A 19,916-nucleotide genomic window follows, 5' to 3' on the forward strand; every position below is an offset into this window, starting at 1 on the left:
CACAATCTAGTTTTAATGCTGTTTATATATGTTTAAAGTTTGTTTTATCCTATAAGCGTATGCGTATCTGTTTTTCTCATTGTTCTTTCAAAGCGAGAGTAGGATTAATCAAATCCTTTTCGGTCAGTTCTTTTGGGAACTAAAAGTTAGTACGTTTAAGTAAGTATAATTAAAAGTAGTATATAAGTAAGTAGTAAGAAATATTGTGGTAATAAACGCATGAATACTTGCTGCCGTGAACATCACAATTGAGCTTTCTCTAAAGATTTAACCTGCGAGGACGGACTATAAAATTTTATCGCGCATGTTTAAATCACATTACTATTCGAGAAGCACATATCTTCATCCAGAAGAATCGAAGATGAAAAGCACATATCCTTATGTTAAGCTTACGCAGATTATATCATTACACAATATCAGTGAAATGAGTTTCTTTCAAAAGAAAGCCTTTCGCAACTACACTTGGTAGTCCAAATGTGCAACAGTCGAATTTTCAAATCTCTAACGTCACTTAAATCGATCCGTTATTAAAAAGATCTACATGCTATGTTCGGATACGACGACACCTTCAGTGAACTGCGATTTTAATACTTCAACCTTATCATTTTATTATTTTATACTTATTTCTATTTTGGATAAGGGTTCAGTGGCTTCTTGAAGTCCTTTGAATCCTGGGAGGTCCTAGCTAAGATTCATTTCATACGTATTAGTTCCACCAGAAGTAACTTATGGGGCACTTAAAAATCATTTGTGGTGTTAGTTTGGAGGGAAATGTCCATCTTTAGCAAATATTTTTTTCTCGTAGGAAAGAGTAAAATCGCTATCCTGTCATATCCACACAGTATAATTTTCATACACTGCGATGCTTACTATGTACGGTAAATGCTTGCCTCGTCCAATTTGATCCAATTGAGTTTTCCAAAACAAACTTATAAGCAATGACACAAGCATCTGTAACCAAAGACTGCACTGTGGCAACTACAAGAGTGTTCTTCTTTGATTGGCGTATGGCGCGCGCGCCAGCCAAGCATAAAAATCGCTAGCGAAAAAAAAAGAAACCGCGAGCTGTTCTTTTTTTAGAAATTTTATCTCCCTAATATCACGCCACTTCATTCTGCTCATTTCAAAATTTCAAAACATTCCGTCTCAAAAAAAAGTAATCAATGACTTTGTAATCACAACAATCTTGACAAGCAGCAAGACTACAAAGAAAATGGCGGAGTTTGAAGTTTATCTTCAAGGTGGATCTCCTTGGGGTTTTCGTCTTCAAGGTGGAAAAGAATTTAGGTTACCTTTAAAAATATCAAAAGTAAGTTTTGTTTATGCTTACATTCTAATTTGAACGAAGCTGCAAATTTGTCTGTGATTTCTCAAAAATTATATCAACATGTTTTTGTCATTTTTTCCATTTTTTTTTGTTTTGTTTTTGTCTCTGTTGTCTGAATATATGTTACCATTCTTATAGGTTCTACTCAGTTTGATATTTTTTTAACTTCAGCTAGCTTTATGTGAAAGTTATTTGTTAAATATTGTAAAAAAATTACGTACATTTATAGTATAAATCCATGTCTCACAACAAAAAGGGACAACCCTCTGAGCTGCCGATGTGATCACATGCCGACAGTCCAGGTGCTGTTGTCCAGTTTCAGAAAGTACCGTGAGTGGTCCTAAATAGACCTTTTTTCAAAGAGGCCACCCTGTTGAATAATTATGTAGTCCAGCAGAAAAACAATGATAAAACCATGCATAATTATTACAATATGCACGATACAGTAATTATGCATGGCTCTATCATTGTTTCTATGGCTGGACTACATTATTATTCAACAGGACGTCCTCTTTGAAAAAAGGTCTATCAGACAGCGCTGCCTAAACCCGATGGGGTCTTTCAAAGATACAAACTAAAATAAAAACAAACCTCCTGTGACGCAACAAAGATTCCAAAGTGTCAACTAAACTGAGAGATTTGATACATTGAACCACAATTTTAAGAAACCAAATAACAATAATTGCTTCTTATACAAAACATAATTTTTTATTACGATATGTACAACATCATAAATGACAACAACAGTAACAGTATCATAAAAAGTAATTATTTTTACAATTCGCACTTTTTAAAATTACATTAATTGACAATTGACATCTTCACATATAGAAATCTTGTTAGATGTTTTGTTTGGAGAGTTCTGGGAATAGTTTATCGTTCAACGTGGAGAGGGAATGTTTGTAAACATAGAATCTTTTTCATAACAGTTATTTGGGGGGTCGGAATTAGGCAGGGCTGCCGGATTTAGGACCACCACTCACGGTACTCTCAAAATGCACTGGATATATTGTCTGGTGTAAGATACTTGGTCCAAGGAACACCAGACATCAGAACACTTGTCCAGTGTCCAAAAAAAATTGTCTGGCGTAAAAATCTATCTATATATTTAAGTAACATTAGGCCCCAAGGCCCATTCTCGTTACAAAAGGTATTTTGTGTGTCCACAGCTTCTCATCAACCAGGGTCTTACAGGAGGCAGCTATCTAATTTAATACAAGATGGGTTGGTTTATCACGGAGTTATGTGTCTTCTGTATAGTGTTGCAGAAAATAGCAGAAAAGATGTTAGAGGTGCTCATGATGACTGATAATTTTTCTTAATTTTCTGATTATTATTTTGAGTTGGGAAGTCATAAAATTGTCAGAATTTTATCCAATTCAAAAAAAACTTTCCAATTTTTTATCGACATCGGGTGGGGGTGTCCAACTACATACCGTGAAGGGTAACTTGGATCAGTGGAGGGAAACTTGAATAGCCATCAAATGACTGACCAATCAAAGCAGCAAAATTTCAAAACAATTGAACTACGCAGCTCCGTTCACAGCTCTACTTAACCATTCTTGTTTTGATTTTAACTTTGTATTTTAATGACTAGCTAGGTCATTCAAGTTACCCGACTTCAAGATATTACCGATAAAAAATAAGTATATGGATGAAAATCTTTTCAGCCAATTTCTTTCTGATTTCGCCCACAAACTCCACTGAAAGCATCATGCAATTTCACTTGCTTTCACCTTTGCACACAAATTCGCAACTTTAAAGGGGAACTAAACATTTTTTGAGGTCATGCTTTTTTTGTCTCCAAGAACTACACAACACAGTATAACTTCGAAAAAGTATAATTTCCACTCTCAATGTCTTTCCTATTTTGTATAAAACCTTCTTTAAAAAACTTATAATTTGTTTAAAATGAACCCCCACTTTACACATGTTTGTGACGTCATATCGTTCATATTTTCTATGAATTTTGTGTATGTTCATCAACTTTAAAGCTTCATATTTCGTGAACAAGAAATAATAGGAAGATAGTAAAATCATTTTTGATTTCAGGAAGGATTCAATGTTACATATACTAAATTTGGGGTTTTCAGCTTATTCCAATAAAAAGTTCAATTTTTTCAAGCGACTCTAAAATCATTTTCACTCGCTTGTTTTCGAAAGTTCAAACATAGTTTTACTCCGCTCAAAAATGGCATTTTAATGAATTCTGTCTCTTGGTTATACCATTTGTGGATAAAAAGTTATTGCTATACTAAAAAAGTTAAAAGTTCTCTATCAACTAAAAGTAAGAGCTTTTCCAATTACTTTCTGAACGTGTTTACGTCAAACAGATGGCTCGACCTATTCCCCTAACAAAATACGCATTGCTTTAAGAAGATTAGATTTTCTGTAAACATAAATGGCTATATCTTTTGATAGAGAAGTTTTCAGAGAAAAATATTTTCAGAGGTCATTCCTTTGAAGTATGTGATGTGATTTAGGTATTTTCAAAAAAATGTTTAGTTCCCCTTTAAAAGTATATACAGTTTTTAATTAGCTTTGATAAAAAAACTCTTTTTTCATTGACCAGCGCGCAGCCTTTTCCTTCAAAATGTTGTGTCTTTTTAACTTTTTTTATTAACAATATCAATGCGGGTATGAACAAACTCAATGTTGGTTTAAAATAGACAAAAATTCAACGATGACGGGTGGGAAGGCGAAATCAATGTGATGGCGGACATGATTTGAGAAAATTGTGTTTTCGAAGAGTTAAAAGTTTGTTTTGAAATATTTTGGCTGATAAGAGCAAGGGGGAAGGGGTCTGAAGCTTATCGGCTCAATGCTGATAAAAGTTTTTTATCAAGGACCCCTTAAATCGTTCGTTTCATTATTTTACAGAAGAATTCAATTTGTCATAAGAACAAATATACTGCATTTCAAAAAAGAGGGGATTGAAGTGATAAAAATGATCTTTCTTTAGAAAAAATAGCAAAATTGTTTTATTACTGGTTAACCACCAACCAAATCAAATAAAAGCTTGTAAAAATTCCATCTCATCCCGACATAATTGAATTACACTGGTGTTCCTTACATAAGACCAAAGTGAGGTAAGGCAGTCTACAGTCTCCTCATTGATGAGGTCATTTTTTCCATGGTGGTGTCAAAATCATATTAAATTGACCAAAGAGCTGATCAAAACAAATTGAATGCAAGTTTATAATTACAATTTTCCTGTTATATCTTTGTATTTCCTTAGATTATGTTCAAAATTTAAATCGGCAAATTGAAATTTGATGGAGTTTTGATGTTCTCTAATTATTTAATTTTGTTGCTGCAGTTTATTTGGCCACCTTGTTTCATTTGAAGTTTGAATGTGTAATGAGAATTTATTCAAATTTTGAAACATTATTTAAAGATTGATGTCATGGAAAGACAAACAATTTGATATACCATCATGCTAAAAGGAAAGTAATATCCTAATGTCCTACAGTATTGATAATTCTGATTGGTAAAGTAGCTATTGAAGATGCTGAAAACCCCTTTGTTTTGATAGTTTACATTTTGATAATTTTGGAAAGCTTTTTTCCCTTTTGTATATAATAACCAATACTTAGCTTTGAGATGTTTTTTAAATCTAAAAAATATTTTTCTCAATTATGTAACAGATAATCTAAAATCTTGATAAGATTTCAAAAGAGAAATATTTTTAATTCCAGAAGTTGGTTTTGCTAAAAAGGTCATAAAACCACATTGTTATATTTAAAAGAATAGGCTTCATTTCGGTAATGGTCACATCATCCTAAACCTCAATAGATTTGATTATAAGGATTAATTTGTGCACTTGATTGCCTATTTTCCCTATTGACTTGTTTTAAACATCTATTAAAACCACTTCTATTTCCTAAACTGTTTGTTTTTTAGTAGCCATTATAACACGATTGACGTTGTGAGGATTAGTTTACTGACTTGTTTGGTGGCCAAAGCAAATTTTAGAGCATTGAAAACATTCGTTGAATTGGAATTTCAGGAGTTCCAAAACCAATTTTTAGCCAATGATTTTTAGCTCATGATATATTTATCTTGATATAGATCTTTATCTAGTGTGTGTTTTAAAGTAGTCTGTGCAAATGTAAACAAAAAGAAATATATTTGCATGCATGAGATTTGCATATAGTGATCTTCCTAAATTATATGCTCTTTTGATTTTTTTTGTGTTTTGAAAATAAACAATTTTAACATGGAATTTGTAAAAGCTTGATAATGTTTGTTTATGCAATGAAAGTATTAGCTTGCCTGTTTAAAACATTGTGTTTGATATCAAGGAGATAATCTTATCAGAGATTTCATATAGGGAAACTCGTCAAATGATTTCCCATCGTAACATTATCACTCTCAAATGAAACTGTTGAAAGATAAGGGGTTTTTGAAATTAGACACTTTGAACATTTTGAGCTCCTTACTTCTTTTTTTTTTATTTTGTAGTTCTCGAAAGGTTTCACATTTTTATAATATATAAAAAAGCAATTGACTGGAAACTACTAGTCTTTTCATACAATAACACCCTATAATGAGTAAGTCTCTTTTCACACTGTGAATAGCCCTGTCATTCGACATTTTCCTTGGCAAGCTTTTAAGAGGCTGGTTTAAAGTGGTGTTCTTTTATGTAATAAGGGTAATCAGGAAAAAAGATTAACTACATGTTTGACAAATTTTTGCTGGTGACCTATATCAAAAGGAAATTCCATAAATATTTTGTATGATTGAAATTCTTTTAGTCTATTTTGAAATTCTTTTCATAATTTTAATGTTGTTCTTTATATTAGAACATATATTGCAAGGAGATCAGTATTGTACTATTGATAACTCAGTTTATGATGATGTCCTCGTGTACTGTAACAGGAAGCAAAATCCTCTGGTGTACTTGAATACTAAAAAAAAGTATTTGTCAACTTTCTTCTGCACAAACTTCCTTTAACTAAAATATGGTATCAAAGTATATCAATTTTTCCAGATTTTTCCGCTCTGGATTCAATGTTCATATACGAAAAAAATTAATTGAAGCCTCCAAACTCTAAAAGAAGACAAATAAACATTGAAGAGAAGACTGCAAAACTCTCCACTCAAATTTATCCATCTACTATGTAAATCAATTTTATTTTCCAAGGAAGTTTAAAACAACAAGAAGCCCGTGGGGCGTGAAGGCCCAGCAACTTGAAATTATGAATATGTAGGCAGAAGAAGAGGCTAGCCTTGATGAGGTTGAAAACTAAAATCACTGAGGAAGTTAGACTGTTATAGAACGGTGTTGAAATTAACAAAATTGGTCATGACATTTTCATAAATTCAGTAAAATGTTTATTGTAAGGACTAATTACCGAAAGGTATATCACCGTCTATCAAGAGTTATGAAATTGAAAAAAACAAGGCGCTGTTATCGCAAAAACTTTTGGCGAACCGAACCACAAACTACAAACCACAGACACTTGTATTTGAAAGGCCCTTTTCGCTACGTTGGGCCAACAAAACAGTTCCTTAATTTGAAACCCTTGAAAAAGACTAGTGTGATTTTCCAATAGGGATAAAAGTACTCTATGGGTTAGCACCCAGTGGCTGTACCCCCACCTGTATGGCTGCAACGGCTGCGAATTAGTAGATAAGGTTCGATAATACACCTTTTCTTGCGCTTAACTCTGAGCGAAAAGGGAACAGGTTCTAGTTTACTAGGATTGATTGATATTAAACGTCTGAGGTGGTTGTAATTGACATTGTACAGACACAACACAGACAAAGATATTTGACGTCACTCGACCCAGTCAAACTCTACTTGATCCTTTTATGTTAGAGTTGATGCATATAGGCATATTATATGCATATTGCACAATCAAAGTGTTGGTCAGCATTACAAACCAGAGTTCCAATAATCTTTAATACAACTGTACAGAAAAATATTAATATATTCAAAAGGTTCACTTAAAAAAAGTAAGAAGATAGATCTGAGAATATTTTAATTAAAAACTCCTAAAATACATTGATTATTTTTTATATTCATAGGTTGAACCAGGTGGGAAAGCAGCTATTGGCGGAATAAGAGTTGGTGATCATGTTGCTGAAATTAATGAAAATAGCACTGATGGCATGTACCATACTGAAGCACTTACGACTGTTAAAAGAGCACAATATTCACTATCCTTAGTTTTAAAGAGGTATGATGAAGCTAGCTACTTTCATGTAAATGATTTGTTTTTTGCGTTCATCAACAAAAATTATAATGAGTGAACACTATCTAAGTTTGTAAAATGCCATATGTTTTTCAACCTTATCAACCCTACTCTGCTTTTAGGCCTGAAGAATCAGAAGATCCAACTGGACACACTATACAATCCGTCAGTCTTGCACCTGAAGATAATCAAACTAGAGTCTCTCTAACAATTGGAACCAAATCTGCACCATCATCCCCACGTAGCAATAGGCGGACATACAATCGCTCATTTGATTCTACAGATGCAAGCACTGAGCCAAAGAGGAATGCAAATGTGCCAACAGGTCAAGCGTACATGCAAAAACTTGTTGGCAGTTTAAATGACCTTGATGATGATGTTGATGACAGAATGGGTATGAACATTACAATTTTTTTTGTCTAAATTTTGTGTGACTCTCCATGCGATTTTAAGTACCTGAAAATTAGGTTGGTCATAAAACGTCCTTTTACTGGCTGGTTTTGGATTATTCAAAATTCTTTTGAAAAATTTGTTTTTAAGAAATAAAAAATGGTCTGTTGACATGAGCTGTTTTGATGTCATTCCTATTACCACACAATAGGACCGGTAAAGGAATTGCTCAAAACTGGTCAAAATTTTAGGAAGTGTGAAAGCTGATGTAATATGTGGTTGAAATTCGAAAGTTTCTTGCTACTAGACCACCCTTAATGATATAGCAAGACCAGCCCAATTGTTAGGCACTTGAAATCACTTGGAGTCACATACAGTACTTCTTCTGTTTGGTGAAAGTCCCTTTAGGAAAACACTAGTTTATGACGTTTATGGTCACTAGAGCATAGTCTGGACATTGGGTTGTTTGAGTTTCCCTTAGACTATTAGTTCAATTAGTAAGAGTTATTACCCATGGTAAACTTTCTGCAAAACATTGTTTGACCTTGTAAAGGTTTAAAAAGTTAAAAATAGTTTAAATCAGATTTATCAACTTTTGCAATATAGATACATTGTATTTGGCGGAAGAATAGAAGAAGTTAAATATTTGATTATTCGAGCTATTCATTTTGGGGAGAGATATTTAAATATTTCATCAACCATATGTAAAATCTAACTTTTTTTGAATTTTTCATCTGCCATTGTTTTTTGAGTTATTTTATCAATGAAGTTATGAGTGGCATGCTCTTTTTCATTTTTCACGTTTTCTTCTTCTTTTTCTTTTTTTCATGTTTCTTTTCACTCTTCCTACTTTGTTCAAAATATTAAATAATTATTTTAACTTTTCGTGATAAAGATAGAACACTATTTAGAGGGTGAAAAAGAAAAGAAAAGGTTCTTTCTAAAAAGAAGAATAACATGTTTTTTTCACACTTTTCATGATTCTTCATGTTTTCATTCATAAGTTTGATAGATTTGTTTTATGAAAATGTTCTAAAAAGTTTTGTGAAATTCCTTGAAATTTGGAGCAGTGTGGAGTATTTTGGTGAACTTTTTTTGAGAATTTGAAAGATTTTGTAACTTTCGATTTTGGAAGAAGTTTTTAAATGGAAGATTTCATTGGTTTTATATGGTTGATTTGAAATTTTGTGAAAATGAGATTGTACCAAACGATCAATAAAGGTAATATAATTTCTTTGTTTTGTTTTGAAGTAGTGACAACTCACAATGCCATTCACATGGCCCTTTTATTCCTGACTCAATTGAAAATTTCCATTGCACATTGAATCGTGAGCTCAAAGTTTTATGATGGAGAGATAGAGATGAAACAAATTTTTAACCAAATACACGTTTTATAAGAACAAACTTAATAGGTACATGAAGGCTTCGATGGCCGAAAAATTATGAAAAAGTTTATAATAAAACATTTTAAGGCTTTGCGGACTTTAAAACACTATTCTCTTAGGAAATTGCATAAAAATACTCATAAAATGGTGAACATATCAGAGAACATTCTTAGGCTTAAAACTGAAAAGTTCGAGAACATCCACATGCTTTAAAATTTTTGGATGTTCTTATAAAAAAGCGTGTTTATGTCAGTATACGTCTCGAATTAACCTTATACCCATATCTTCATCATAACAGTAAGTTAATCAATTTGATAAGCAAAGTTCTTACCTTATTGATCTTTTCTCTACTAGGAGCATTGATATCAAGTCCTAAATTTTCAAGAGCTTTTCAGTCAGTTAAATACTTAGTAACGTAACCCAAATTATCGATGTGATTGAAGCTAAGAAAGAAATTTGAAACCTGCACTGTATACAAATCAAGCTGTTGGCTAGAAATACCATGTATATCCCTTGAACTACAAAGCTTTACCAAACTTGACTAAGTGTTGTTGATATTACTCACGTCTCCTTCACGTCTCCTTGAGTTTCGAAGCTGAAACGAAAATAAATAATCAGTGTTTTATTTTGAAGTTGCTATTTTACATGAGTGATGCTTGCTTGTGACACCTATTCGTATTGCATATTGTGGTGTTCATTTGAAAGGTGTTATGGTATAGATAGAGATAGAGAAATACAGAGTTTTAGATATTCGTTTTGAATTTAATGGTTATAAGATAAAGTGTTTCTCTATTCAAAGTTTACCATAGCGTCAGAGGAAGCGTTTTGATATTAACAGGTGTCATCTGGTATCAGCAGCGATGGTCATCCATGGTTTAACCAAGATGGCTTCCAACGCTTGTCACACATTGTCTCAATTTAACTTTACTCGCTCTTATATAAATAGAAACTGCAAAGCAAGTGAAGTAAAATTGAAAGTTTTTTAACAAAGGTAGTAGACAAATAGCAGTGAGGCTTTTTTTTAAGATTTCATGCCATACATTCAAAATCTCTCTACCTGTCTTCCTGTGCTAAGGGTTCCTTATTGAGTCGAACATAATTGGCTTTCAAAGGGTATAGACTCACAGTGTTTCTTATTTGAATTCATTGTAGAATAAAAACTCTGTAAGCTTTTGAATTTGCCATTTTTGTTAATGCATTAAATGCTTGAAATGGTATTAGAAATGATACGTTATATATAGGATAGCCATAGATATTTACATATTAAAATATTTTTTTTTTACTTCTTGACTGTTGAGTTGTATAAAATGGTTATGAGAGCAAGGTTCCTGTGTTTGTGCTTTTATGAGTTTTGGTGAGCAGTGTTATTGATATGGTATTTGGTGTCTTTGGTAATTGGTTAGCAGAATATTACAGTACGGGCTTTTTGAAGAGCTATTATGATCTACCTTGAAACTTGACGGTTTTTAGGTTTTATGATAACACGTTTCGAAAATCAATCAATTTTAAATTTGGACCCAATAACTTAATTTTTCTGACATCTCCTGAATCAATTTTCACTCGAAACAACAATAAGTCAAAATCTTCAACCACAAAGGATTCCTAGATGTGATCTAGATTTCAAACTTGACGATTTGTGTATGGCTTTTGATAACGTTTTGGGAATCGATCAAATTTGAACACATGACTCGATTGGTCGAACTGATCGAACTTTAATTAAACGCTCGATGAAATTTGATCTCAAGTTCGATCAATTCGATTAGAAAATTGGTTTGATCAGCTCGACTAATAATGGTTGAGCCCAACATTAACTTATTGGCTTTAACAGTTTTAGTAAGTAGACGGAAACTCACCCTGAATCAATTTTTAACTACAATTTGAAACCTCAGAATTGAAACAATCCTTGTTGGTCCTTCCTATTGACCTTTCATAAAGGTGTATATTATGATAATTCTTAAGAAATTCTTTTATGAAGCATCGTTATGGAATGTGCCTAACTTTTATAAATTTGCGTCTATTCAATCTTTGACAAGAGCATGAAAATAAAGTCAATCGAACTCTAAAATAAAGACTGGAATGGATCTGTTTTTGGATAGAATTATCGTGCAACTCCAGTGACCATTTTGAGACTAAATAAGGACGTTCGAAAATATATTTAGAATGTCACGAAGACTGAACACTATATTTCTTTCAAACAATTAAATCACCACTCAAACGGTTATTTATTTCATGTGGGGTGGAGACTACCTTTAGAGGTGACCCTTCCAATCTTGATTTTAGAGATCAGTGAAAAGAACCTAACAAACGAATGCTAACGAACTGAACCTTCAAAAGAATCATTTCTCTTTATAATTTCTAAATTTAGTGTTGAATTTCTTTTCAAGGAGTATTTTATTTAGTATGTATTGGTTTCAATTCAATTTTCAATCGATGATGAGGTGTTTTGAAATAGATTTTTTGTCTGTTATAATTTTTTTCATGGTATAGGTGTTGTCTGTATGACTGACTGTCTAAATCAATTTTTTCTAAATTTAACAAAAATTTTGTGGCAATTCTTTTTGTACTTCTTATAAGTTCTTTGATTATTTTCCCATCGATATTTTGCCCTGGGGCTCGAGTTTAGCGTTTGGCTTATCAGCAGAAATTGAAATGTTAAAAGTTTTATAAAAGTTATGAAATCTTTTTGGAAAGAAAAATCGAAATTCTAATGTTTTACATGTTTTTTTACATTTTCAAGCTTTTTATTGTTTCTGGATTTTCACTTTTAATAACTCGACATTATCAAGTTCTGCTCTCTTTTTATAGTAAGCCTTTTGAAAAGTCTGGTGTAATACCGTTAATAAGATTCTTTTAGGAATGCAACATGAAGTGTGGAAATCGCATTAAAAGTCTTTTTCTCATGATACTTGTTTGATTTGCATGTTATTTTTTCTTTGTGAAAGTATCTTACAAGATTTTACTTGTTGTGGTGCGTGGCATTGGTTGCATGTTTGTGGGCTTTTGAATACACTTTTTCTCTTTGATAAGAACAATTTTCTAAGAACAACGAGGCTCAAAATCGCCAAAAAATAAGAACAATTTAAGAACAATGCTGACCCTGGAATTACTCAATTTTAAACAATTTAGAGGTTAAAGTAGTAAAAATTGGGTATAAAGACTAAAAAAGTGTATCTCATTCGGGCATATAGCTTTTTGGGATTCTTGCTACTTTTATCTTTATTTTATTTTGTGGATGAATTCTTTTCAAGAAAAGATTTTTGAACTTGAGGTCAAAAAACATATCCATGATAATGTCTCATGGTCTATGTCTATGTTTTGAATCTTTTGCATCTTATCGGACAACTGTATGACCATTTGGTGAATGTTGACTTGCTTTTTTTAGGATTTCTGAGTTGTTTTTAGGGGTGTTTTTATCTTCGTCGTAATCAAGATGAGCCTCAATTGGAACTTTTTTTCTTTTCCATACATTAATTTATCAGGGTCAAGTGTGACTATGAATAAACTTTTCTGAGTAATTTTTATTCTTCTCCAAGCAGTTTCTTATTACAAGACCACCACCACAAAAATATATATCCTTTTTACTTTTAAATACGATGAAGAAACGTTTCTCTCTAAATAATGATTCAAAATCAAATTATTATTCTTCGCTTTACTCACACCTTTTTAGATTTCGTAAAGAAGTCTTAGCTTTATTTTTGGTATTTAGGCTATTACCCGTTTTTTTATAAGAACAAACTATGTAAGAACATTTTTAGGCTTAAAACTCAAAAAGTTAAGAACGTCCGAAGGATTCCAAAATTTTGGATATTCTTATAAAAACGTTAGTTATGCTTTGTTATGTAGTTAAGAGTTTTCTGCAAACTCTCAACTACTCAAATTGTTCTTTGTCACTTTCAATTATTTGACGTGTGGAGGAGTTCATCTTCCTAAAATCAGAAACCCTTCCTGGTGGCCTTCACCCTCCCTCACGCGTTTATCAATTTGCGATCGACAAAATCTTTTAAACTGGAATTCATTTAAGTTTTTGCTGAATTGTTATTTTTAAGACAAAACTTTGTCGTAGAAATGCGACTTTTTCTGTCTGAGGAGCGGTCTATACTTCAGTGTGAATTCTAATTCAAATTTTCATCAACAACTTTTTGAGTTTTTTTTTTCAAGCTTTCTTGTATTACACAGATATTAAGTTGCTGCTTTTGTTTCTTGAATACAAATTAATGAAAAAAATGATTCTTAAAAAAAGAAATTCCTCATTTTGAAATTACAGAGCGGGATGGTTGTTGTAATGAAACTCTACCATGATGCCCAAGCGGGTTCCTAGTATAGTTTTTTCGTATGAAAATTTACAATATGTTGTCAGACTCATAAAACAAGAAAACGAGCACATTGGATGAGATGGGGATTACACCACACTTTTACTACGCTCAAGGAACTCTTATTTAAGTTTTTGGCTACGTTAGAAAGTGACTTTTGGGGCTTGATTTAAAAAGAGCGTCTCCCACTTTGATTTCCCTCCTAATAGTGAACGGTGCTTTTGAACGGTTTTAGTACTAAACATTGTAAATAAATTTTGAAAAAAATTGTATCAATGCTCAGTGGGCTTTAAATTTGCAACATCCAAAATCCAAAAAGAACGACTCAGCGACACACTAAAGTCCTGCTGTCATCCACTAAACTGATCTTTTTTCCTCAACCCCATTTTAACGAGATTTGATGCTGCTTATATTCTATAGTTGTCAACTTTTCATAAAAATTAAAAATGGGTTTTGATTGCTGAGCTTGAGTAACTGTTGCAATGATTATCTGTAATGGTTTGTATTTTTGTCGATGAAGTGTCTTTCGTATCCAAAAGTGTAATGACAGGCATAAATTGAAATTGCCTCTTCTTGTTAGATTTACAGATGCAAGAAAAATATAAATGCGTCTTTTTTCTTGTTTAGATTTTTTGCTATTCGCTCTATCTATAAACAGACAAAAGTCATAATGTATAATTTGTCACAGTGTCTATTTTTGCATGGACATCGTTTTGACAGCCATGAGACGTCCCAATGTAGAATTGAGTCATAAATACCACTTCTTATAATGTTAAACACGTTTAAAAAAGATGATTCGTGTTAAGGCATGTTTGGTTTAGAAGTGTATCATTTGCTAAATTGTTATATTTGGTTTAGTTCGTATGCTTTCTCTTATAAGAATTGGGTAAACTTTAGTTGAGATTCGGCTATTTTTCAAGATCTTGGCCTTACTCAATTGTTCTTAAACCAGTTCTTATTTTTTGTGCATTTTATTGCTTTGATATCTTATAATTTTACTACCTCCAACATTAATATGCTTAAAATCAATCCATTCTTGGCTTGAAAGTTGTTCTTAAATTGTTCTTATTTTTAGCATTACTTGGAGTCTCATCAAAATCTTGAGATTACTCTAATATGAAAAAAAAAAGAATGTAGTTCGTTGATCGTTGTTGACACTGTTTCGATTCGTTTTTGTATTTGTTGTTTTGATTTTCAAATAGTAGCTGCTGTAAGGTTTCATTTTAAAGTTTTGTGTGCGTCTAGGACATAGATTTATAAAGCTCCGAAGGGCTAGATGTCGTGCTTTGGCTGAATAGTGTGCCGAAGTTAGGCAGGAAATTCTACCTAGGTCACCTGACACTACAATAGAATTTCAGCGCTTGACCAATAAGAAGGTTCACGGGTTTTCGAATACATACAATAGCAGCTATATTTTTTGCGATATTCACTTTTTTTGCTTGGAAGAGCTTAAAGCACGGCATCTAGCCCTTCGGGCTCTACAGAAATCTGTAGTATAGGTTGGATGATAATCTCAACTTCATCTTGTTCTCGGAAGTCTGTAAGAAGATGCAAATCATCGGCATTTTAGTTTCGAGTCGTAAAGAAGGGACTATAGAGACTGTATCCCTTCTGACCCCCCTGTTTTATGGGTTTATATTTTGTCGACTGAGCTTATATTTTGATTGATAGACTTTTTGCCAATTCCAAAATCTTCTTTTTTTCCCTTAACGAAACCAGTATTTCAAAAATAATGCGCTTATAGTATATTTTTCTCAATTCCTTTTCCTTAAAAATAATTTTCCTCTCTTGTCTTGTTGACTTTTATAATATTTTTGAGGGTCGAGCCGTCGTAGATATCAAATCGAAAATCTTATTACGCTTTATTTTCTAATCTCAAATTCTGTAGATGAAAAATGAAGAGTTTTTTTCTATTAATTTTTCATGGGTCATTTCCAAATTCGATTTGTCTTTATTTTGAAAGTTCATGCAGTGAGTTGTGTTTATAGCTTTCTGAAAAATCATCACTCTATGAGAGCACATTTTGTCGTTTGGGAGTATAATTTCCGTTAGTTAATTAGTTTATTTTTTATCCAAGTTAACGAAACAAGAGGAGTTAATTTATCGTCTATCTTGAATTGGAGTTCCATTTTTGTTAGAATTTGGACTCACCTAATTTCGACTTTTGTTCGGTTTTTGTTTGGAAATGTGCTTTTTTTAGCATGGTTGGAATTCCTTCTACTGTACGTTCTATTCAAAATCATCTATCTGTCTATCTGTCTATCTGTCTGTAACCTTTCCCTCTTTGAGCCTCTATGCATGGTCTATGCGCGTTCGACTATTCTCTAGTAGAGCATTTGGATTACGTGACTCACTTTGCCTTTACTATATTTTGCACAATAAAGTTTACCTTGGCAACCGAAACTCTGCACCTCGCAATTAATGATTTCTTACTTAAACCATATGTCATTTTAGTGTAGAGGAATTTTAAGTAGTTTGTGGTTACTATTGTGCAAACACTTGAGATTGTAACCCATGGTATTATTTAGGGAAGTACTTTTCAAGGTTGTCTAGAGCAGGCATACACAGGATATAGTGTCCAAGCTTTTATACATCTTGGACTCATTTTATCTGCAATCCTTTTTTCGAATCAATCTTGTTTTTGTTTTTAGTATTTCTTGAATTACGTTGATGCTAATTTGTATAGGCGTGACTCTTTAAAAGGATTTATCCAAATTCCAAAAAGCCTACACAACAGTCGACAACAATATTTTTGCTAACACCAGTTGAAAGTTGAAAAACAAACACATACTTGTGTACATTATTAGAACAAAGTATAAAAGGCTACGAGGCCAAAAGTTTTAAGAACACTTCATTTTTAAAACGTTCTTATGGCTTTGCGGACTAATGTTACATTATTAACATTAGGGAACTATACCAAAATGCTGGAAATAAGAACACTTCATAAACATGAAAATTAAGAACATCTGAATCATTTACAAGATTGGTGACGTTCTTATAGCATGGAATTTTCCATAATTGAAAGAGAATTGTATTCCCTGTTATCAAAAGAGTTGTAGAGACTTTGGCATTGTATGGCTTTTGTTTGGTTATTCTCTACCTAGATTGGGTGTCTATCAGGTAGAATTTCAAATGCTGATTTATTTGGTTTGGAACAGCTCACTCTTTCAACTGGTATTTTCGTCATCTTTGCATTTTTTGGACACTTGACAGTAATGGGTGTGTAACTGTAAAATAGCTTTATTTTGATGGTGACGAAATTATTTTTAGCTTTTCTCCCTTTTTAACCCGTTCTTATGAACCCGACTGATGTCGGCTGGGAAGCCTTATTTGATTCGAAGTTTTTTTAAGAACGCTCGTTCCAAAGATAAATTTGCAAAAAGGTCGCATAACAAAAACGAATTTTGTCAAAAATTTTGTCCATACAGCATTACACTTCAAGTTTCTCGGCCTAGTTTTCTAACATCTTCTAAGATTAATACTAAAGGCAATCAGTTTTAAATTGTTTAATTGCCCCCAGCATTTATAATGAGATGTAATTAAATCATTTAGTAGAATTCCATTTCGTTATTGAAACGAACAAAATGATGATCGCTATAGAGTTTATTACGAAAGAAGTATTTTTGTATTAATTGCAATTCAGTGATTTTGCATGCACACTTACTTGATGGAATTTGCTCTTGTTGGTGAATTTGCCTTTGTTTGATAAAGTGTCCACAACTCTAACTGGCCAGGGATCATTGTCCGATTAGGGAAGGGATTTTATGGAGAATGATTTATAATAAAGGATTGGTAACTGAGAATTTGCTTTTGTTGAAGGATTTTGGTGTCTGCAACTCTGACTAGCCAGGGATCTTTGTCGGATTAGAGAAGGGGTTTTATAGAGATGGATTTATATGGGATTGCTATTTTGAATTTCAAACTATCTAAAATTCCATTCGTATTAATTTCAATTCAGTGATTCTACATGCATTCTACTCTTTTGTGCGTTCTTGGGACAAGAAAGGTCATAGATGATTAATTCGAATTCGAATAATATCTCAAATACATTTACTTTTTTGCAATGTTCGAAATAGTTTGATTTTTTGAAAGTTCAGTGTAAAAGACGGAAATGATGAAAACTTAGGTACCAGATTCAGCTCGTACAGTGACTATAGATTGTAGCGTTTTTAATGTAGTGGTGTAGCTTTTGATCAAGCTGACTTAAGTCTTTCTCGCCGCCATTTTTCTTTTGGAATGGCCTCTCGTTGAAATTTTTTCCTGTCTCATTTTAAGAACAAAATTATTTATATATTGGAAGAAATAAATACAAATTAATGAAAGATTGCAAATAGAGCTTGGTTATGGCAGCAAATTAGTACATCGATCACCTTGGTTTGGTGACGAATGTTAATTGAATCTCATTACATTGTCTAAAGTGAACACTAAAGACAGCGCTTGGTAATAATAGGACCACGCCCATTTTTCCATACAAAGTTGAAAGAGGACATTCCACTTAGATTGTGATATCGGGCAGGGGTTTAAAATCATCATATCGACAATACAAAAATTTAACATAGAAAGTACAACAAAAAGAAGTCGTTAACGATATTCAAAGATGAAAGACAAATCACACACCACCATAACGGTCGGAATGACATCACCTTTATCTCCAGGCTTTGCATCGCCACTAGCCTTAGATCCGTTCACGGACGACAGGCTAAACCTTTACACGAACAATAACAACAGTTTCAACGATTTAAACATGAACGACTATGACTATAACGCGAACACTTTTCCACGGTCAACGGCCACTAAAAAGCCGAAAGTCGACGAATCGAAAGCCAGACTTCCGGTCTTTAAATTGTTACAAGTGAACAGACGGAAAGCCGAAATTATTGCTGCGATGCCGGATGGTTAGTAAATGGTGTTCGATTAACGGAGCTGTTTTCTTAACTTCAGAATGATTGCACATAATTTGAGTTGTCAGCTATTTTTATAGATAAATAGGCAGATATTTAAAAGCAATTTCTTAGGTAACTTATGAAAAGTGGCCTTATACTTAAGTGAAGTCTCTATAGCTCGAACACTCACGGGGAACGCACATTTGTTCGAGTTATGGAAAATTCGAGTTATGGAGATTTTTTTGTTAAGCTTTCTTGCCTGAAGGAACCCGGAACCATGTTCGAGTTAAGGATGCATTCGAATTATAAAGTTTCGAGTTAAAGAGACTCAACTGAATGATAACAAACGGAAATCAGTATCAATGAAAATGTTTGGGATTGGTACCCCTAAGATGGTCCTTGACCGCACCACACCCGCACGAGGAAACTTAAAAAACTAAGAAAAAAGTAGTATTTTTATTGGCAGTTTCGTTAGTCAGATAAGTTGTTTCCATCCGCAAATTTTTTTCATTTCAAAAAAGTTTACATGAGGAATGAATGCCACAGAATTAATCAAATTTTCTCTTTCTTTGTTCTTTCAGACGACTTACCACCTCAAGATAGGGAACGCAGTAAAACACTACCGAAATCGTACGGCAAAAATCGCGACAAGAATGGCGATACGTCCAAAAGTTTACCACGAAACAGTTCGACTTCGGTAAGAAATAGGTTTTTCCAAGTTTTTTTTTTTGCATGTTTTTCAGATTTTTTCAAAATAGTGTACAATCATGGTCATAGGATTTGATGGACGTCACCCAAAGATTTTTGAAGCAGGAAATCGTTTTTTAGTGTTTTAACTTACTCTCGGGCCCTAGCAACTATTCTTGCTAACAAAAATTACCCGGCTACTTTGACAAAACTTTGAATTCCTGCAATATTCTTTTTCCCATAGAGTGAACCACCGAATAAAGCACCTCACTGGTACAAACAAATGTATAAAGAAATGCACACAAGTATGGAAGGTAAGCGGGACATACTGAGTAATACAGTGGAGTCACTATCCCTCGACGAACACGCACGGGGAACGCAAAATTGTCCAAGTTAGGGAAATGTTGTGAGTTATGGAGTAAGGTTCTCAACTGAAGGGACTAGAAAATTTGTTCGAGGTTAGGAGACTTTCAAGTTATAAAGGTAAAAGAGACTCCGCTGAATTTTTATAGGTCATTTTAAGGTCCTTATAAAGGACTGAATGTGCTCTAATAACGACTTCCAATTGGTCAGATGAAAAATCCTAAAAATATTCTAACTAATATGAACAAGAAAATGGCTCTGGTTATGAATGACTTATTTAAACAGTGAAATTTCTGACCCCAATTACATTTTCAACCATATCTAGGATTTTATAGAAAAAAGAATATGGTTTTCATTTGACCATAGAGTCG

At 33.0% G+C, this 19,916-nt stretch overlaps 1 protein-coding gene across 2 annotated transcripts in view; it reads left to right on the forward strand.

Moving 5' to 3' along the window:
• Positions 1 to 1,151: 1,151 nt before the first annotated feature.
• Positions 1,152 to 19,916, forward strand: part of LOC136820153 (sorbin and SH3 domain-containing protein 1 homolog) — a 49,589-nt gene continuing 30,824 nt past the window's right edge. For both annotated transcript variants that reach the window (XM_067076393.1, XM_067076394.1), the window contains exons 1-5: positions 1,152 to 1,309; positions 7,361 to 7,512; positions 7,650 to 7,921; positions 19,077 to 19,192; positions 19,427 to 19,496. In XM_067076393.1, coding sequence (XP_066932494.1) covers positions 1,214 to 1,309; positions 7,361 to 7,512; positions 7,650 to 7,921; positions 19,077 to 19,192; positions 19,427 to 19,496 — 706 coding nt within the window. In that variant the 5' untranslated portion in view covers positions 1,152 to 1,213. The remainder of the gene's footprint in view (positions 1,310 to 7,360; positions 7,513 to 7,649; positions 7,922 to 19,076; positions 19,193 to 19,426; positions 19,497 to 19,916) is intronic.

The sequence above is a fragment of the Clytia hemisphaerica genome, unplaced genomic scaffold, assembly GCF_902728285.1.
Source record: "Clytia hemisphaerica strain Z4C2 unplaced genomic scaffold, Clytia hemisphaerica genome assembly, whole genome shotgun sequence".
Lineage (NCBI taxonomy): Eukaryota > Metazoa > Cnidaria > Hydrozoa > Leptothecata > Clytiidae > Clytia > Clytia hemisphaerica.